We start from the raw sequence: 23,084 nt of genomic DNA, 5'->3' as shown, positions 1-23,084 counted from the left end.
GTTCTTACCAGTCAAAACCACAAAAATTTAACTGAAAACAAAACTATGTAAACTCCCGGAATTTTAAAAAATTCCCGGGTTTTTCCCAGATTTCCAGGGGCATATACACCTTGCTCCAAGCCATCAGCCACCATTTCCCAACCCTCTCTCCTGCTTCTTTCCTCTCATCACACTAGTCTACTTGCAGAACTGCACTTCCAGTATAGTGTAGTCAGCTAGCATGATGTAGCTGAACAGGTGTATCTGTGTGTGTGTGTGTGTGTGTGTGTGTGCGCGCGCGCGCGCGAATGCACACTCTGTTTTCCAAAAGCTAATAAGATTTCATTATTACGTGTCTGTTGACGACTCATTGCTTCTACTTTTTGGTGAATTGTTATCTTTATTCCTAAATTATTTAAAATGTATGATCTAGCACTTTCATTTCATAGAAGCTAGCAATTTTCCCTGTGGGCTACAGCTGAGCATATTTGTAGATAAGTACTCTGCAAGCCACCTTATGGTGTGGGACAGAATGTACTTCTGGTACCATTATCATTTCCCCCTTCCCAGACAGATTCGCAGATGTTGTATGGGAAGAAAGGCTGTTGGGAAGCCTCCAATGGTCTCTAACTTTTATAATGTTCTCATCATGGTCAGTTCAAAAGCTTAGACGTGGAAGAAAGTGAAAAATTACCTGACACTTTTATAACAAATGTTCTCACAAATTTAACATTAGACCTTTCTGTGATACACACCATCTATCTTGTGGAGTCTGCCACTGGTGTTTGTTGGCAATATCCTCTGTTGAAATACTGCTTTGTAAGACACATCATTCATGGATTAATTACATTAGCTATTTATGCATAATATGTTACATTTATTTACACTCAGTGCCAAATGCCAGCCCTGCAAAAATCATCAAGCCTCCGCAGGTCTTCCAGCATTTGGCTACTGTTTTCTAGTGTTGCAACGTTCCTATAGCCAATGGCATTATTCCCAACTGTTTCATGGAGCAATCTGGTCTAATACACAGAAATTTTTTTCACAAAATTAAAGTGGAACAGTAATAAAAGACTTCCAGAACTCAAGGAACATGTTCTCATGTTTGTGTTAGATCTCGATAATAAAGGCAATTCCTACAGTCAAGAGTTTTGACCAGCTGCTAATGGATACACCTATTTGTCAGTTTTCTTGACGAAATTTGACTTTCAAATTCATTGAATGCTCCTCGCATTCCTCTTCTTAAGATAATTTTAGCTTTGTTCATACTTTGATTACCAACGTAACTTTGACTTCACTTAAATCTATGCTGGAACTGTATTGTGCATATTATGTGTTAATAAACTAATTAACTGAAGCCCAAAATGTTGATGTATGTTATTAAAATAAGAAATATTTACTACATTGTTATGTAAATGCAGACGTCAGTTACCAGTACCTAAAAAGATGTGAAGAGTTGCACAAACACAGACAGGCAGTGAATTATAACTACAACCAATGCTTAATACATAGACGTGATGTAAATGTAAAAAATATATATACCATTACTGATAAAGTGTTAGGTTTTTTCTGACTGCTGCCTTACCAGGCAGTATGAGGAGTATACATGATCATGGGACATGTAATCCGCAAGTCACCAATTCCTTCAGCCTTTATTGCCTGTAGATGAATACTGGTGATGGGCAACAGGAAGGGCATCCAGTTACACCTTAAATTAATCATGACAAATTTATTAATTAGCATGATGATCCTGCACCAGCGTGGAGCAAAGGCACAAGAAAAGGAGAGATAAATCCATTCTTGGGGATGCTGCTGCATTTTTGTGTTAATCCCTTGCAATATCTATGACAAAAAGATATGTCTCCATATGAGAACTGGGTTACCAAGTGATTGCTGTTAAGTGGTACCCAAATTTTCATTACTGGGAGCATATGATTGAAAATTGTCATAAGGTGGACTCCAAAACAGACAGATTAACTGAATGAAAAATGAGCACTTCTCACTGTCTGCAGAATTAACACATACTGAATTTTATATAAAAGATTTATAGATCCTGATGACATAGGTTAGGTTAGGTTAGGTTATAAACGTATCTGGTTGATATCAGACAGTAGTAGTAGTAGTAGTAGTAGTAGAGGGGTGTTGGGGGCGCACGACAGCAAGGTCTTCAGCGCCCGATATCAGACAAGAAAGTCAAATACACTTTGTGTGTCCATTATGGCATGGTATGTAAAATGACGGATGATCAGTTTCAATAAAGACAGTTGAAATGAAACTCCTTAACTTATGCTGCACGAGTGGAGAAAGATGTTTGTGTAAATTAACATACCACCATTTGCAAACTACAGTCCAACAAAAATCCCCCCTTATATTTAACTGTAGTAAGTGCTACAGTTTGAGATGTGTAAAACCTGGTGAGCTAGTCACCACATTTGAAGAAAGTAACCTACACCATACAAAAGTTAAGGAGTCAGACTTTCTTGTAAAGTATTTTGAATTACCGAATGCTGATTATTTTTTACAATAATTACACTTGAATTTCTGGGCCAGTACCATTCTCTATTGCTGATGGTGTCAAAACACTGTTGGATTCTGGACTTCAACTACTTGCTTTTGTTACCTTAACTTTTCTTTACCATCTGACATACAGCATTGATTAATTAGGTTACTAATAAATAATTTCATGTAATTCACTTTGTTTTGTGAAAAAGCACTCCTCCATATGAATCATCAGACTCACAATGCTGAAGAAAAATACTGTTCATGTATTTCTATAAATCTGTAGGCTGCGATGTTTTCTGTGTATAAAACTCTATTGGCTACTGTACTTAATCAAAAAAAGTAAATTCCATCCATATTTCAAAGCATTATGTCCTTTTCAAAACATCAGTCTGTTCTTACACCTGTCTACAAGTAGCTGAGCTCCACCCAAAATTGTCAGTCTGCAGTTTGATAGGTAATGAATAAAACCTATGACAGGTGTGCCTCATTGTTCGACTCAACTTTACTATTATGTATCTTTTTCATGCAAGAACACACACTCCGGGCACTGTGGAACTCAAAAACTATCATGTTTAATTACTTCTGGGTGACTTCAGTACGTAAAATTAATGAGTGTTCTGCCTGAAATGTGTTGTGAATACTTGAAGCATGTAAGGTTATTGTACTGAAGTGAGTAATTGTAGGACATGGTGATGTCTAATGTGTACTGACTTGAATAAACTACCATGGTGTAACCAACCGTAACAAATTACTCAAGGATTGTGCTATGTAAGAACTAAGTCAATTTTTTATAAATGTGGATCGTTTAGTTTGGGCCACTATTGAAAACTACACCACTGTTATTGTGTGTGCTGGCTTGTAGACTTGCACTAACAATTGTTCATAATGTAAAAACTGGCCACGTACTTACTCACTAAACTTCACAGTGAACAAAATGTTTAATTTCAACTTAACTACTGGTGTTGTGTGCATTTTTAATGCTGCCACATCCGACTCCTGTGTGAACTTTCAGCTTTTAAAGTCGCCAGGAGGAATTGCTACCGAGGAAAGACCATGAAATTCAGGTCAGTTACATCACAGTTGGTAAGATACAACTACTGGCTCACAATATAGTTAAAGTTGAAAACTTACTCGGTGCTACCATTGCATGAATCACTGGTATTAAAGTTTCTTGAAAAACCTTGAGCAGAACTCTCTCTAATTGGAACAAGATCCCTGTGTGAAAAAAAGATAGTTAAGTCACATTATAATTATAAATAACTACATAAAGCTTTTGACAAATGGTATTTGCAGAAAACCTAAATGCTCATAAATAGGTGTTAATTAAGGACCAGTCTGGTAACATCTTTTATGACTTATTAAATACACATATACAGGCAAACTCTAAGCATGTGCCGGATGACACTAGGAGAAATGGTTGACAGTGCCAGCTTTCTTGTCTTTTGAAATACCTGTGTCAACACGACTGCCATACAAAACATGAAAACTGCATGGAAAAAAGCCTCAGAGTTGAATGCTTTGAGACTTATGTACAGTCAAAGTCAACCCCTACACCCAATACATACTATATTGTGGAAGGTAGTGGAGATGAGATATTGCAATTTTGTACACATGGATTTACAAAATGGGTGTCAAACTCTTGACTTGCAGTCCACACAAGCCATACTATAATGTTTCTATGGCCCAGTCAAGCAATAACCAAGTATATGTTTTTGTATATGTAGTACATCTTGAAATATGTAATAGAATTCACCCTTCAGTATTCACTGATTAATGTGTGAATGAATCCCATGCTTTATTTTGTTGTTATTTCCACACACATATAGTAGGTGAAGCATACTGTAGTTTCCTCTTTGAATTTCACTGTCTAGTGTCATTAACGATAGCATAAGCAAGTGACAAACTTGTAACAGTACCTTTTGTACTGATATGCCCGATGGGCATTAATAGAAATGGTTTCACTTTCAGTGAACAAGAAGAGTGAGTTTGTTTCTGTTAGTTTATTAATATATGAAGTAATTTAGTGAACAGTAAGAAACTGTTAGAGAAAAACACTAATTTTCACTTAAAATTGTAACATATTCTGCTACGAAGCAATTTTAATTTATTTCAGTCTTTAAGCATACCAACACGAAATTGAACTCAGTTTATTTGTCCTGGGATTGCCTATTTTGTTTGACACACATGGTATAATGCTGGCTTCCATGCAAGGTGTTTGTTTACAACATGAGGAAACTATGAGGACTACACAATGGCCCACAGAAGACTGGGAGCATAATCGACAATAGACTGACCAAAGAGTTTATCATAATGGTGGATCAATCAACTGATCAGATTCGATAAGTGCATAATGAGTGAGAATGAACAGTTAATGGCCAATGAGCCTTAGAAGGTTTATTTGCATCATATAATGTTTTACATAAAAAACATGCACATTCTTTCAATAAGTTAAAAGTAAATCTGTTGTCAACCTGAAGGTTTTATGAGACATAGCCCCCAGTGTAGGTGGTATGCTGTTGCCTTTCTCTGAACTCTTCAATGTCTTTCCCAGCCACCTGTAGGGAGATCTACATTTTAACATGGACTCCAAACTGCAGTTGCAACTCAGCATCTTTTGTAAAAAGTACTAGATAAAAATTCTGCGAAAATTTACACATCAACAATGAAGCAAATGCTAACAAAAATGCTCTATTATACTGCTAGAAGGACACACTAAAGCCAAATTCCAAAGCCAGAGGAAAGAAAAAGGTCTAAAAGTACGCTTAATAATGTCTTCACACATGTGGTGTCCCCCCTCTCCTTAAAAAAAAAAAAAAAAATCAGTACTTTGACTGGTTTGGTGTGGCCTCTAAAAACGTCCTCTACTGTGTCAACGTATTCATCTCAGAGTGGCACTTATGCTCAATGACCTCAATTTTTTATTGGATACATTCCAATCTCTTTCTTCCATACAGGATTTATCATCTACAGCTCCCTCAAGTACCAAGAAAGATATGTTATTCCCGGATGTCGTAACACATTTCTTGTCATTCTATCCCTTCTTCTTATCATTCTGTATGTTCCTTTCTTCGCTGATCTTGTGGAAAACCTCCTCATCTCATATCTCATCAGTCCACCTAATATCCTTCTATAAAGTGATAGTCAACCCGATGCCTGCCACCCACTATTGGACATTACAGGGGCCATGATGGGTGGTATGCAGTTAGACGCTGTACAAACATTTTCATAGCTTTCATAAAATTTTGACATCTTGCTGTAACACTGCTTTATAAATTGTGTAAAGTAAAGTTACTCTTCTACTCAGCAACCAGCAGGCGGTAAGAAAATTTTACTACTAACAAAGGTATGAAAGCGTGTGGTGGTAAAGACGGTTGATTACCCATGCTCCATAGCATCACATCTCAGATGATTCGATTCTCTTCTCTTCCTGTTTTCCCGACAGCCCCTTATTCCCCTCCAAACAATGGTGTGTTTCAGACAGACATTCTCATAAATTTCTTCTTCTCATTAAGGCCAATGCTGACTTCTTTTGTCTACAAATGACCTCTTGTCTGTGCTAGTCTATTTTTCATGTTGCCTGCTTTGTCCATCACCTGCTCTGCTGCTTCCAAGATAGAATAATTCCTTCACTCTATCTCCTTCTAGGTCTCCAATATTGATGTTAAATTCATCAATAATTTAATTTTTGTTACTCCTCACTACTTTTGTCTTTCGTTGGTTTGCTCTCAATCCAAAGCATGTTTTCATTAGGTCATTCCATTAATAGGTTCTGCAATTCTTCCTGAAGAACAGAGCCCAACAACATGGCAAAATGACACATCAATGTGAATATCCCTCCCTCTTTGACGTTCTGAATATCGCACAATCGTTTTGAAGTTTTTAGGGCTGCGGATACTGCAATTGAATCATGGTGTGAGTTTGCAGAAGTTTAACCAGTTTCCCCCCACCGTTTGTTGGATGGTTCATGGGGAGACAATATGGTGGCAGAAGTCTGAGTGTGAGCAAAACATCACGGCGGCCCGCCCAACTCATTGGGGCAGCAATGGCCACAGCAGCAACACAGCAAGCCCAGTGGTGAACAGCAATGCAAATTATCCACACTTCTCTTTTGTCCGTCATGTTTTGTCACCCTCAATAGGCCGGATTGTTCTAAGCAGTGGGCTGTTTGACACAAGTGCAACAAAATGGGCTACATTGTTCCTGTTTGTAATGCAAAATTAGAGCAGCTTACGGCAGACACTGACATGGATGTCAATTGTGTATCGGCAACCTCCGTTGCACCCAATACGCCTTTTATTGATGTCAAGGTTTATTGGAAGTTTATGCACATGCAAGTCGAAGCTGGTGCTGCTGCGTCGCTACTCAACTTGGGTTCTCCCCCCTTTAGTGCCAGTGTCACATATATTAATCACCTACAAAAATAAAACATTCCGCGATTAGGTATTTTCTAGGCCCCAGTCACATACAAATCTGTGCTTTGTCCATTGACTTGTCTTGTGGTAAACAATGCACGCACCAAAAATTTGTTTGGTTTGAACACCTATACCTTTTAGAGTTTACTATTTCCTTTAAAGTTAATCTCTTCTCTGATGAAGTGGCTTATACACAACTCGTCTCTTTATGCTCTGAATTTTCCGCCCTGTTTTCTGCAGGTTTGGATTGTGCGAATAATTTCAAAGCCCACATCACCATGAAGGCCAGACCCCATTTCTTTCGGGCTCACCCAGTGCCAATGGCAATCTGTGACCAAGTCAAGGCTGAGCTCTACCGCCTCAAGGCATCTGGACTTGTCCAACTGATGACATACAGTGAATAGATCACCCCCTTAATCAATGTCAAGAAGCCGCCGGTACGGCACGCCTTTGCGGCAGTTTCAAAGTTTCTGTCAATGCCCAGTCTATCATTGAAACGTATCCCTTGTCCCGCTCTGATGAACTTACTGATGATACAATCTGCATCTTGCCTTGTAACCTACCGACTACTTCAATATTTAGTGTTAGCAACAGATGCGTCCCAGCATGGGCTGGGGGCAGTGTTAGTTCATAAATATTCTGATGGCTCTCAGCAGGGAAGTCATTCTGCACCCGCTTTATTCACCTGATCTTGTGCCACAATTTTCACCTTTCCCACTCTCTATTGGACAATATTTAAGTAATTTCCTCTCAGGATGAAAATGCATTCCAAACATGGTTTGAAGAGCTCTTTGCCTCAAAACCATGTGATTCCTATAGTTGTGGAATTGAAAAGTTACCCCAGCACTGGCAGACTGTTGCAAACAGTGAAGGAGAATATATTATTGATGACCAAAGTCTCTGTTATTTGTATCTGTAATGTTTATTAAGCTTATGGAAAAACACTACAAACTTATGCACCAAGCAAATGTAAGATGGTTATCACTGGTACCATCTAAATATTTACTCTTCAGCAAACTGGTGATATTTAGAAATTGATTGTGTGATGAGTTGCTGTTATGGAATATTACAGACCTTGGCTGCTGGTTACTGATCATTCACTGGAATTTCATCTATGCACTGGCACTATGTTGAATATGGTGAGACTTCATTTGTTAAACATAAACGGACGGTTTTGTCATTGGAGACCCATTCTATTGTAATGTCCCTGGCCATGCTTTGGCGAAATGAAACAGGAGTAACAGTCTTCAAGGCTACCAACATGTTGTACTCCAAAAGCTGACTACATTTAAGGTCAAGCAGCACTCTGCTCTCTTAGCACAAGCTCTTGACTGTTACATGGAACTCCTGTGTATAGCAATTGCTAGTATATGTATGAGTATATTATGAGTTTCATGACCAAGGATGTGACGAGGTGTGATGTTTTTTGCTAGTCTCAGAGCCAACAGGCTCTAAGTAATGCACCGGTACTAGCAATCCCAGATTTTGGGAACGAATTTGTTTTAAATGCACGCATCCAATGCCGGGGTAGCAGCAGTTCTGCTTTAGGAGTAAGATGGGGAACTTCAGACTACTGCTTACGCCTCAAGTACTTGTCCATTCCTGAAATCAAATATTCATTTGTTTAGAGAAGTTTTGCTTCTATCTTGAGCATAAATGCTGTATACTGATGACTTGATCAAGGGCTGAGCTAGGTTTTGGCAAGGCCCTAAAAACCCAGGAGAATAGCCCAGTGAGTAGTTCACATTTCTGCATTTAAGCTTTCAGTGAGGTATATAAAAGATTCTGATAACCAAATGGCTGATGTCGTAAGTAGTATGTCTCAGGAGGAGCAAACTTAGAGACTAATAAAATGATTCAAAAAATTAAGAACCATCTAACATGGTCCATGTTAAATTTAGACGTGAGGAAGCTTGTGGCTCGATATACATAATGTTGTTAAGTGTGTGAAGCAGCCTAAAACAAATACCAGTAGAGGTCTGTTGAGACCTAATCGGGAACAGAACCCTGTGAACAAGTTGTCTGTCAATTACTTGGGGATGCTACCCCAGACCGGGAGCGGGAACAGATATCCCCCTAACTGGGGGATGACCCCTGGTAATATTGTTTGGCACCTGGAAGGTATTTTTTCTTCTTTTGGTTCACAGAAGGTGCTGTTGAGTGGCAATGCCCCTACAGTCACACCTAGGTAGTTTCATAAGTTTTGTTTTGGTACCGTGATATCCCATGTCACCACTGTTCCATATTACCCGCACACTTATTGAAACAGCAGGCTTACTACAAAGAAGCAGATTGTAATTCTGATACTGCCTTTAATCTTTGAAGTTTTATTCTGCCTGTGAATCTTGCAAATGGTATCACAACTTTATCTTTTAATTGAAGAGCATTTCTCTTTTTTCAATTCTGTTAAATTGTCTTGAAAAATGCTTTGCAGCTTTAGTAGCTGTACAGTTTTCACATTTTTTAAACTACTCAAGCTTACTTGGAAGTTCAAGTTTTTGCTCTGCAATATCTTTGCTTTCTGGAGTCCAATACCTTACCACTCCTGCTCCACACACAGCTATCACCTTTAGAACAGGAGCGGACCAAACCCTGAACCATGTGGGGCACCATACCTAAGGTTAGGTTAGGTTAGGTTAGGTTAGTTGCACACAGGCACAATTAAAAGACACACAATGATAAAAATCCACAATGGAAATGATAATATTATGAAAAGGATATATTACTACTCACCAAATAGTGGAATGCTAAGTTGCAGATAGGCACAACAAAAACACTCTCAAACAAGTAAGCCTTCGGCCAAAAAGGCCTTAACTGCTATCGGACAACATGCACACACACTCACGCAAATGCATCTCACACACACATGACCACAGTCTCTAGCTGTGCCACTTTGGCCTCGGCAGCCAGAGGCTATGGTCATTTGTGAGTTGTGTGCACATGTGTGCGTGTGTTTGTTGTGTGAATGTGCATGTTGTTTGATTCCGATGAAGACTTACTTGGCCAAAAGCTTACTTGTTTGACAGTCTTTTTGTTGTGCCTATCTGTGACTCATCATCTCTGATATATGGTTAGTAGCAATGTATCCTTTTCATAATATTGACAATTAAAAGACACTTACATATAAGCATTTGGCCTCAGCCATCAATGGAAAAAGAGAAACACACAACGTTCATTCACACAAGCTAGCATACCTCATGCCCACATGGCTGTCAACTCTGGCAGCTTGGGCCAGAATGCTTCTAGAGTTGGCGGTCTTGTGTGCATGAGGTGTGGTTGCTTGTGTGAATTAATGGTGTGTGTTTCTCTTTGTCCAACAAAGACTGAGGCCAAATCCTTTTGTGTAAGTGTTCTTTAGTTGTGCCTGTCTGCATCTTAGCTTGTCATCTTTACAATAAGTAGCAATCTATCTCTTCCTACATTGTTGTTATCCTACCTGGAGTTCCCTTTGTTTGATAAACATAACATAACAACAACATGGTGGGAATGGATGAAAATGTACAATAATGTTGCCACAAGTCTTCTAAGCGTGTCCAGAAAGCTGGACATCACATGGTGTGAGGTCAGTACGATTGTAGTGCCAAATGGGGCTGGCCATGCAACACGAGGCAGTTGAGGAAACGGGAAAAGACAACATGTATCGATCAGTGAGTATTTAAAGTGTGATGTGGTGGCATTCTTCATTACAACATGGCCCAGAGGCAACATTTGCATGACTTCACATGGAGAAGAATCCAGGAAACTAGAAGGATGAGTGAGCCCACTAGTTTGGTATTGCTCACGGCATTGTTTCATGTGTGTGGGGAGTGTTCCGAACCACAGGCACTGTTGCCCAAAGGGAATGAGGTGGTCAGCCCCGGTCAACTACAGTAGAAGATGACTGCTACATTGTGCAACAGGCATGAAGAAACCCACCTAAAACAGCATGTACATTTGCAACCACATTAAACAGGACTGCAAGGCACACACTCGCACGTTCTACAATGGCACAATGCCTACACTGGGGTGGTCTCCTTCCTGACAACCAGAACATTATGTTGCACTGTCACCCAAACATCGGTGGGGATGGAGACAAGGGCATAGGGACTGGACTAATGACGAGTGGGGTTGCAAGCTTTTCTCGGATGAGGGCAGATTCAGACTGAAGAGCAATTCTCAACATATCCTCATATGGCGAGAGGTGGGAATACATAACACATCCAGGAACACTGTCGAACATAATCATATTGGCGATCCACGTTACAGTGGGGGAAGACATAATGACGCAAGGATGTGCTGACCTCCAAATCTTTGAACACGGTACAGCTATTAGTCAATGTTATTGTGATACTGTACTCCTGCTCAAGTGCAACTTTTTACGGTTGGATTTGGCCCTGACTTCACTTTTATGGATGACAATGTGCGACTGCATCAAACAGCACAGGTGGAAGAGCTCTTGAAGCAAGAGGATATTTGATGAATGGACTGACCTGCCTGTTCCCCCGACATAAATCCCACTGAGCACATGTGGCACAGGTTGGGGAGACGTATTGCACCACATCCACATGCACCAATGACTATCCAGCTGTTGTCAACTGTGCTGGTGGAGGAATGAAACATCCTACCACAAGAACTCCTTACCAACCTTGTGACTAGTGTGGGATCACAACGCACAGCATGCAATGCCAAATCAATTGAGTTACTTGGCAGTGACACATCATGCAAAAGTTACTTTCATCCTTAAGTTTTACACACCAGTGTATAAGCCTCCATCCATGCAAGCGACAATTCTGAAATGCCATACCTTTTTAACTTCCCTTGCAGAATTACATAGTCTACACAAAGACTTGGCACATCGTAGAAAAATGTCAACGGGGTAATTTTCATTGTTTAGTTCTGCCACAAGTGAGTTCTTGAGGAAATGCGTAACCTTCTCAGTAAAGAAGTATTAACGAAAGCCAAGTTGAGCTGCTGTTAAAAAATGTTTCTCTCAGGGAGAAGTTTCAATATCCTGACGCACTTATCTTCACCTTTATGAATGTGTGTTACTATTGGATACTTCATTCTTTCAGGAAGTACAAAAGTGACTCATCAATAGGTTATAAGGTAACTCTGGGGGTATTGGTTTTTAGTTTTTGGTGATTTGTAGTTCTTAGTGCTCTCTCTAGCAGTTGATTTGGCAAACTGATGTCTAATGGTGAAGTATAAAATACCCGATAATAGTGATCCACATTGTAGGCACCCATAATGACACTATGGAGAAAGTTGTCCTTTTATTTCAAAACATGATTATGAAAAATTTGTTTTACTCGTAAAAACATGTCTGAATAATAATCAAAATTTTTGGCTTAAAGTAACCCCAACAAAATTTCCATTCGATGGTTTTGGGTTTGGGGAACACACACACACGCACACACACACACACACACACACACACACACACACACACACACACACACACACACATATATATATGAGGGGGGGGGGGGGGGGGGGAGAGAGAGAGAGAGAGAGAGACAGAGAGAGAGAGAGAGAGAGAGAGAGAGATGTTATTGTCAACTGCTGATCAGTTCTACACATGGTGTCAAACATTTTGTGAAAGAAGTGCAAGAAAAGTTCCCATTTGATATATTAGGGACAACTTGTCACCATGAAAACAAACACAAGTGAGAATGGTAGACATACAAAATTTGAAGAGACCCATGATTTTCTGAAACAAAAATGCTTGGAGTAGAGAGAGAACATCCTCCCCTCCCCATACACACAAAATAAAGATTGTAGGTAGATATACAAAGCTTAAAGATAGTAGTTTTGTTGAAAAGGCAGTAACCGATAGAAAAAAATAAAAGGGAATTTTTTTGATTAGGTGGTACAAAAGTCACTCCAAAGTCTCGATCAGGGTGGAGAAAAGAATTGTGGAGTAGAAAAAATGGCATAGCAGTTAATAATTCAATTCCACAGAGTTAACAGTGTGCTGAGGACAAAAGACAGGTCAAAGTAAAGCTTTATCAGGCTTATTAATTTTCTTGTTTTATGTGAGACCAACTGAATAGTTAAGTGGTGATAGTTTCTCCTCCTCCTTACTGCAGTCTATGTAGGGCACTACCTCTGGCTAGAAGCACTGATACTCTCTACCTTTTTCTCAACTATTCCTGAGCTCGTGCACCTGTATCAAAATTGGTTTTGAATAAAACTTAGTACCGGCACACAGACACACAAAGAAACTGAAAACAAAATGACCATTGCAGATAGCACAGCACCTTCTATTGTCAACTGCATTTTCATCAGATGAGATTGTGTTTTGTTCCAGTACTGCACCATTTGCACCAACTGCCATACTTGTTTGTGGTCCATTGATAGTAGCACTTCTGAAACACAATGAACTAATGTTAAGATTTTTAAAAGTGGGAAAATTATCAACATTTCAGAGTAACAAATTATGAAGCTATACCTACCAAACAGATATTATCTTCTGAGTAATTTTAACTAACAAAGATGTCAAAATCAGTGTGGAAGTGCACATAGCACTCCTACATCATCGATCTTAAAGATTCAAAAAATATTTTAAAACAAATATTTTTTGAAGTTCTCTTAAACCAAACAATCAATAACTTACATTCTACTTGCTAAACAGTGTTCATATTCACATTATTAACTTCTGCATATCAAAAATTACTCCAACATGAAAAAGATTCTTACATTTAATTATTGGTTAACTACAACAAAACAAATTGAAGTAATAGGCCATATGCAACTAGCGAAGACAGCTCCAAACAATTGCATTCAATACAGATACTTGGGCATCACACAACTGCATTAAATACAGGTACTTTGGTACACGGGTATGTACTAACAGTCATTTCTGAAATTTGGATGCCTTATGATCACAAACTATGATTCACACTTTCTTCTCAGAAATTTTAAAACAAGCGTTCAGTCAAACCCTATATCAACTGATTCTCTAAATAAATCAGTGCATGGTATCAATACAGTGCAAAAAATCACACATGAAAATGCAATATTTCAGGTGGTCATATCTCAAGGTTCAGTTGATTGCAGAGATAAAGGGTCAAGTGTTTTGGATAACCCTTTGCCTAGTGACTGATTGTATACACTACGTGATGAAAAGTATCCTGACACCCGGCTGAAAATGACTTACAAGTTCATGGCGCCCTCCATCAGTAATGCTGGAATTCAATATGGTGTTGGCCCACCCTTAGCCTTAATGACAGCTTCCACTCTCGTAGGCATACATTCATCAGGTGCTGGAAGGTTTCTTGGGGAACGGCAGCCCATTCTTCACGGAGTGCTGCATTAAGAGGTATCGATGTCGGTCGGTGAGGCCTGGCACGAAGTCATCGTTCCAAAACATCCCAAAGGTGTTCTATAGGATTCAGGTTAGGACTCTGTGCAGGCCAGTCCATTACGGGGATGTTATTGTCATATAACCACTCCGCCACAGGCCTTGCATTGTGAACAGGTGTTCGATCGTGTTAAAAGATGCAATCGCCTTGCCTGAATTGCTCTTCAACAGTGGGAAGCAAGAAGGTGCTTAAAACATCAATGTAGGCCTGTGCTGTGAGAGTGCCATGCAAAACAAGGGGTGCAAGCACCCTCAATGAAAAATACGACCACACCATAACACCACTGCCTCCGAATTTTACTGCTGGCACTACACACACTAGCACACCAGGAATTCGTCATACCCACATCATACCGTCATCAGATCACCATATTGTGTACTGTGATTCGTCACTTCACACAACGTTTCTCCACTGTTCAGTTGTCCAATGTTTGTGCAACTCACACCAAGCGAGGCGTTGTTTGGCATTTACTGGCGTGATGTCTGGCTTATGAGCAGCCACTCGACCAAGAAATGCAAGTTTTCTCACCTCCCACCTAACTCTCATAGCACTTGCAATGGATCCTGATGCAGTTTAGAATTCATGTGTGATGGTCTGGATACATGTCTGCCTATTACACATTACGACCCTCTTCAACTATCATTGGTCTCTATCAGTCAACAGACGAGGTCGGCCTGTACGCTTTTGTGCTGTAGTGTCCCTTCACATTACCACTTCACTAACAAATCAGAAACAGTGGATCTATGGATGTTTAGGAGTGTGGAAATCTCACATACAGACATATGACACAAGTGATACCCAATCACCTGACCACGTTTGAATTCTGTGAGTTCCGTGGAGCACCCCATTCTGCTCTCTGATGATGTCTAATGAGTACTGAGGTTGCTGATATGGAATACCTGGCAGTAGGTGGCAGCACAATGCACCTAATATGAAAAACATATGTTTTTGGGGGGGTGTCTGGATACTTTTGATCACATAGTGTACCCATTAGAAGAACAGGCATACTGTAGCTACCCTAAGTATGGGGTCAATATTTAAACACTCCTCCAGCAAAGGCAAACTGAGGAAAGTGGAGGCCTTAGGTGGTTTACAAAAACACCATTTGTTCATGGCGGTTCCTGAGAAACCCCCCAAAAAGCCATGATTTTTGGGTACCGAAAGTACCAATTGTAGGGATGACCACTTCTAACTTCAAAAGTTTTTTCAATATCAGTATCCATTATTGAGATCGAGAGGTTCAAAGTTACCATACTTCTGCATAAAAATGGTTGTTCATCATTTTTGCGCTTTGGGCCGCAAATTACTAATAACAGAAATTGGTTTAAATTGTAACTATACACTGTTTAGACAGTTATACAGAAACACTGTTTTCAAAAATATTTATCCTTTATCAAGGTACACATAAAACGCCATAATATTTTGGCAAGAAAAGTACAAACTGTACAGGTGGTCACTTCTATAATTTATATAATCGTCGAAATTTTTACCATATTTTCTGAAGATGATGTTTCTGGGGTACCTTGGAACATTTTTTGATATCACTATCAAATACTGATATCCAGAGATTCAAAGTTACAGTACTTATACATGTAATATTTAGTCTGATGAATAAATGAGTTTTATTTTACATAATGAACACATGGAAAGTGCTCTGTTGTCATCACAAGGTTTCTGAGGTCACCAAACTATGTTTTGGTTGTATGTTTTCACCAATAAAACTTTATGACATGCTGTCTCAGTATAATGGGCACTTCATACCTATATAAGCTGACTTAAAGACACAATGGCGGTCAGAGAGGAAGAAAGACACAGTGGCTAAGGGAGAGAAATACAATGGGACAAAGCCAATGGCAGTAGGACGAAGAGACAGTGAAAGTGTCAGAAAAGGAGGCAGTGATATAGAAGAGTGAGAGAAAGGGGTGAAGACAGTGACAGTGGGAGAGACAGACAAAGAGAAGGAGACAATGGGAGATCCGACAGTGAGCAGTGAAAGGCAGATGCTGAGTATGGAACCTTCACAACAAATAGAGACTGTGTAAAAGGATTTAGAACAGTCTGCATTATAAGAGCACAAATATATTCGCAAGCCAAAATTTTTGGTGACAAAGGTGGAATGAGACAGCTGATGCCCCAGTTTTCAGTCAGAGTCTTTTAAAGAGGAGCATATTTGCTTTTTTTTCTTCTCAAAGAGGAATATTTTTCAGCCAGTTTTATCTAATAACTGGCAAGTGAAATTCTATTAATACAGATACAGCGTGTGACAGATCCTTCCACTACTTCAAAATTGGTCTACACTCAAACAATCATGCAACTAAGCTAGGGCAACATTCGTAATTGTATTGGTCTTAAGTCATCAACTAATTATAAAAATAATTATGTCTTCCGATTGCTGCATTCAAAAACTTCATCGCGTTCAAGGTCACTGGAATGGACAAAGAACAATAGAAAAGTCTTTTGCTACCATATGCCAGAAACTACTAAATGTCGAACTAAAGTACATTGAGGGTAAATTTAGTATCAGATTCCAGTATTAAAATTGTAGGCCTGTTATTCTGTAAATTACAAAAATAGCACCAATCGCTGTATTATTTTATACCATTACATTATGTTGTGCAAGCTAAGCCAACATGTGCAACACATAATTTTTTCAGTAAATTAAAAATTAAAACAAAAACACACAGTAAAAAAAGTGTGACAATACTTACAAAAGTGGTCTGTGCGCATGGAGTATTATAGGCATGGGTCGCTCAAGTTTCTGAAAGGAATGATGATAACTATCATCATTCGCCTGATCTCCACTTGCATCTCTGCAATTATGATCAATAATGCTGTAATTAATCAGTCTATACAAAAGAAACACAAAGAATATTGTCTCATGACATTGTCTTCACTGTTGTTCACCAGCCCTTCAAGTGTTCCAATCAAATTTGATCTACTATTCAGGACTGATAACCTAGGCACAATAATTCTTAATATATTCAACCACAGGGAAAAACCTAGCAATTACTTTCTGTTTATAATGAGACTATATCATTCCTTCTAAATGTCTCTTTAACATATTTTAATTAACAACAGTAAATAAGGAAGTCACTCCTATGTTATGGAGAGATCATAGTTTGCCATCTGCATGACAACTTGTATACAAGTTTGTATATGCTGCATGACAATCTACAAGGATTAAGGTTATTTACAGATGTCAGATTGATATATAGTCAAAAAGTGTTGAACAATCTACGCCACAGCAATATAAAATTGAATTTTTATTTTTAACAATATTAGAGAAGGAAAGTTGCTACTCACCATATAGCGTGATGCTGACAAGGGGAAGGCCTCAGACACGGTCAACCGATTCAGCTCAAATTTGGCAGGTTGCTTGCGTACAACCTTGGTTGCTTGGGTCAACACCCCTGCTTTTTTGAGAAAATCACCCCTAAATGTTATGACGAGCAGTCGACTCAAAATTGGTGGGATCGATAGATAATTGTAAATACAGCATTTTTCATCATCAGGTATGGGGTCGGCAAATGCAAACTTTTCCAGAAATTGAGGAAAGAAACTTTTACAACTGCCGCTTCTGTACCCACATGGTAAACGCTTTTCACCGACAGCACCGATAGCGCAACAGCCAAGGTAACTGGCTGGGAATCGGAGAACCCGGGTTCGAATCTTGAAGAAACCTAGTGGATGTTCTTTTCGTTTGTATTTTTCCATATCTCTGTTGATAGGTATAGGAGGGTTAATAAGGTAAGTAAATCAATAAGGAATGATAATAATAAGGTAGGCAAATAACCCTCCTATCCCTATCAATTGAGATAAGGAAAAATACAAACAAAAAGAATAACATCCACTAGGTTTCTTCGAGATTCGAACCCGGGTTTTCCGATTCCCAGACAGTTACATTTTTTTTTCTGTTTCTTTTTTTTACCATTTTGTTCGTTGTTGATTGTTGGGTTTGGTCGTTGCGGAAGTCACATGACATCCGTTCAAGTTCGTTTATTGATTCTTCCACTAAGTTAGTTTTTTTTTTTTTTTTTTTTTTTTTTTTTTTTTTTTAATTATTATTATTATTATTATTACAGAGGCCAACCAGCTCTCTGACCGAACACACTGATTTACCATGTGGGTACAGAAGCGACAGTTGTAAAAGTTTCTTTCCTTGATTTCTGGAAAGGTTTGCGTTTGCGGACCCCATACCTGATGATGAAAAATGCTCTATTTACAATTGTCAATCGATCCCTCCAATTTTGAGTAGATTGATCGTCATAACCTTCAGGGGTGATTTTCTCAAAATCGTGGGGGCACTGACCTTTTGAGTCTTTCGTTTAAGTTGTGCACAAGTGACCTGCCAAATTAGAGCCGAATCGGTTGGCCGTGCCTGAGGCCTTCCCCTAGTGAGTCGCAGATAGGCACAACAAAAATATTCTCACAATTATAGCTTTTGGCCATTAAGGCCTTTGTCAATAAACCACTTGCCTTAGACTGCAGTTGTGTGAGCAAGTTGTGTTTGCATAAATGTGTGTGTCTATTATTGACAAAGATCTTAATGGCCGAAACCTATAATTGTGAAATCTTTTTGTTGTGCCTATCTGCAACTCAGTACCTCTGTTATATCACGAGTAGCAACTTTACTTCTTTAATATTGTCACATTCCTTCCTGGATTTTCCATTGTTTAATTTTTACATCTACATCTACATTGATACTCCGCAAGCCACCCAACGGTGTGTGGCGGAGGGCACTTTACGTGCCACTGTCATTACCTCCCTTTCCTGTTCCAGTCGCGTATGGTTCGCGGGAAGAACGACTGTCTGAAAGCCTCCGTGCGCGCTCTAATCTCTCTAATTTTACATTCGTGATCTCCTCGGGAAGTATAAGTAGGGGGAAGCAATATATTCGATACCTCATCCAGAAACGCACCCTCTCGAAACCTGGCGAGCAAGCTACACCGCGATGCAGAGCGCCTCTCTTGCAGAGTCTGCCACTTGAGTTTATTAAACATCTCCGTAACGCTATCACGGTTACCAAATAACCCAGTGACGAAACGCGCCGCTCTTCTTTGGATCTTCTCTATCTCCTCCGTCAACCCGACCTGGTACGGATCCCACACTGATGAGCAATACTCAAGTATAGGTCGAACGAGTGTTTTGTAAGCCACCTCCTTTGTTGATGGACTACATTTTCTAAGCACTCTCCCAATGAATCTCAACCTGGTACCCGCCTTACCAACAATTAGTTTTATATGATCATTCCACTTCAAATCGTTCCGTACGCATACTCCCAGATATTTTACAGAAGTAACTGCTACCAGTGTTTGTTCCGCTATCATATAATCATACAATAAAGGATCCTTCTTTCTATGTATTCGCAATACATTACATTTGTCTATGTTAAGGGTCAGTTGCCACTCCCTGCACCAAGTGCCTATCCGCTGCAGGTCTTCCTGTATTTCGCTACAATTTTCTAATGCAGCAACTTCTCTGTATACTACAGCATCATCCGCGAAAAGCCGCATGGAACTTCCGACACTATCTACTAAGTCATTTATATATATTGTGAAAAGCAATGGTCCCATAACACTCCCCTGTGGCACGCCAGAGGTTACTTTAACGTCTGTAGACGTCTCTCCATTGAAAACAACATGCTGTGTTCTGTTTGCTAAAAACTCTTCAATCCAGCCACACAGCTGGTCTGATATTCCGTAGGCTCTTACTTTGTTTATCAGGCGACAGTGCGGAACTGTATCGAACGCCTTCCGGAAGTCAAGAAAAATAGCATCTACCTGGGAGCCTGTATCTAATATTTTCTGGGTCTCATGAACAAATAAGGCGAGTTGGGTCTCACACGATCGCTGTTTCCGGAATCCATGTTGATTCCTACATAGTAGTAGTTAGTAACTTGTCCTTCACTGCTGATGAAACAACCGTATATGAATTGGAAGCTGGCTTGGCAATTTTGCCCTTTTCTCCATTAGCAACAAACAGAGAAATGTCATCCAAAATTTTCAGAGCCCTCAGAGCTTCAGGAAGATTTTCTACAGTGCCAAAATTTCAGGCCCACTTTCTCCGAATTTGAAAGTTCCATGTATGTTTCAACTGTTGCAGTGAGTCATGAAATAAATAATACAAACTTTTTAAGAAAATATCTATGTCCCATTCAGAAGTTTGAGCACCTCTTTCAAAAGAATCATGTACTGTAAAGCTGCAAGAGTAAGTGGAGTGTTTCATAATTTGACTGAGCGAGGTGGTGCTGTGGTTAGCACACTGGACTCGCATTCGGGACCCAGTTCAATCCCACGTCTGGCCATCCTGATTTAGGTTTCCCGTGATTTCTCTAAATTGCTCCAGGCAAATGATTGGAAGGTTCCTTTGAAAGGGCACAGCCGACTTCCTTCCCCGTCCTTCCCTAATCCAATGAGACCGATGACCTCACAGTTTGGTCTTTTCCCCCAAACAACCCAACCCAACATCATAATTTGATTCACATTTCATTGCCAAAATTACTTCAGCCCTCAAGACATTCCTTTCCCAACAGTATGATTTTACTGTTGTCAGTGTTTCCACCAAACATGTGTTGCAAGTAGGGATGGCAGATAAATCACAGATTGACACTCTGTCACAGGTGTACTGATTAGTTGAGGTTTCCACACCCCTTGTCATTGGTGCCAACGTATAGTATCTCCCACCACTGACACTGCAGTAATGAGTTTACATACAGCAAATGGTGTTAGTTGCCAGTACTGCTTATAATCGTAGCCCCACTCTTATCCTACATGCCTAAAGACAGGGATAAGCCTTACTCCTCTTGCCTTACACATCAGCTGCTGAGCTGACCCTCACAACTGTTTGGCTTTCAGCCTATACATGCAGTCCTTTCTTTACCTTCTTAACTTTGCCAAGTTAATCGACTTTTAAGTTTGAATATAATTGCCAAACAGAAATAAGGACCGTAATTTTCTAAAAAAGAGACAAAATAAGGACTTTTATTGCACACTATAAAAATTAAGTACTTTACGAAACATATGAACCCTGCTTTATTTCTACCACACAATTAGACACTCTTTAACATTCTTTTTCTATTCTCTCTCAATCTTCAACTACTTAGGCTTGTTTTATACTGCACAACATTGGATTCAATATAAAAAATTAAATATTTCCTTACTTTTAAAATTACATTATACTATCTACACCTTATTCCATAGACACATCTTTTCTTGTGTTCAACTTAACTTTTCACCTTTTTCCAACAGAGCTGAAGTCCCTATACATAATATTCTCCAAGCTATCACATACCTTGCCGCAGATCTAGTTCTGTCTTCCTTGGTGCATCTACCCTATCATCTACCATAGCAAACATAACTGGGTGCAACACGCAGTTCACAACCAATATCTCCTTACCTTACCCATCAGAAACAGCTTTTCCTGTATTGGAAATAACAAAATTGAACCACCTTGTTGAATGTTTTCAACCTATATCAGCCCCGGAAGTAGTTATCTTAAACCACCTTGTTGAATGTTTTCAACCTATATCAGCCCTGGAAGTAGTTATCTATCAAAATTGTAGCCAGCAAATCTTGCCCGCAATTTAGCCATTATAAAATTACGTTAGCATGCCATAAATATTATTGTAATAGTCATGTGAGCATGTTATGATTGTTATTTTAATGGACCTATTACCACAACATAACTTACTGTAGTGAACAACAATCCTGCAGACTCCTCTCCTCATCAATATGATGTCGCTAATATATGCGGAGAAAAAAACTTGAAGCAATGCAAAAAGGGGAAAGAATATTCTCTCACCAACAACATTGCTGAAGGTAATATACACAATTATGGAGCAGTCACACAAAGTTACCTTCAGTGTCAATTCCTAGGGTGAATGTGTAATTCTGGCTAATTCCAACAACACATTTGGAACATACAGTGAAATTAAGAGTATGAATGCATGGCCGAGATTGAAAGACAACTGGGTCATTCCATCTCAAATCAACTAACAGTCTGAACCTTGATATCTCAGATTTGGATGAATTTTTTCTCAGGTAATGTACTCACTAACACTAGTTTAAATTTGAAATTTCATATTTTTCTGACCTTCTGTTTTTGAGTTTCAAGGGTTTAAAAATAAAAAAAAATAAAAACCTCTGTTTTTGATCAATCGATGATTGTTTTAAAATGCTGTAGCTCAAAAACTATACAACCTAGAGAGCTCAAACTTGCACCATTGTTTTCCTCTAAGAATTCCCTTCAATTTGATATGTAACACGACTATGCTACCTAAATCTGAAAATTTTAAACTACTCCAAAAACCTTTTTTTTTTAATTTCCAAAATAGGTACCCTCGGATTTTTTTATAAAAATTATACATGTTGTCCAGTCTAACTGACTACATGCATGCAAAATTTCAAGATGGGTTCTTGTATATGGTAATATGTTACTACCGCAATACACACTAGTGAGGTGAAAAGCAGACTATTACTAGGCTATGAATACCAAGGTAGACCTATGTAATTCTAACAAACTTAAATTATCATGTTATGTAACATTACCCTCTTATTGTTTGATAATTCATTAAATGATATTTTAATGCGAAAATACATAAAAATACATAAATAAAATACATAAAAAAATAATAACTTAAGAATCTTATTATTTTATACAACATTCACTTTTTATTTAAAAAACCATGAGATTTTCATATAGGGTCAAGGCTCTAGTTTTGGCCACTACCCCGCTTATGGCCACCTTGATGTAACGGGTGCAATTTTAAAAGTACTGATGACTTTATGGATGAGTTTTTGGACACTCTAATGAAGGTAAAAACTCATTCATTTATAACTAGTCAGCAGAA

General features: G+C 39.0%; 1 protein-coding gene across 1 annotated transcript in view; it reads right to left on the bottom strand.

The window, feature by feature from the left end:
* LOC124776089 overlaps window positions 1-23,084 on the bottom strand; it is a 147,669-nt gene that overhangs the window by 85,196 nt on the left and 39,389 nt on the right. The window contains exons 5-7 of the mRNA XM_047250930.1: window positions 16,945-17,046; window positions 13,133-13,240; window positions 3,613-3,696 (exon numbers count right to left, since the gene is read on the bottom strand). Of these exons, the coding sequence (XP_047106886.1) occupies window positions 3,613-3,696; window positions 13,133-13,240; window positions 16,945-17,046 (294 nt within the window). The remainder of the gene's footprint in view (window positions 1-3,612; window positions 3,697-13,132; window positions 13,241-16,944; window positions 17,047-23,084) is intronic.

The sequence above is a fragment of the Schistocerca piceifrons genome, chromosome 2, assembly GCF_021461385.2.
Source record: "Schistocerca piceifrons isolate TAMUIC-IGC-003096 chromosome 2, iqSchPice1.1, whole genome shotgun sequence".
Lineage (NCBI taxonomy): Eukaryota > Metazoa > Arthropoda > Insecta > Orthoptera > Acrididae > Schistocerca > Schistocerca piceifrons.
This window is presented reverse-complemented; position numbering and strand designations above follow the sequence as displayed.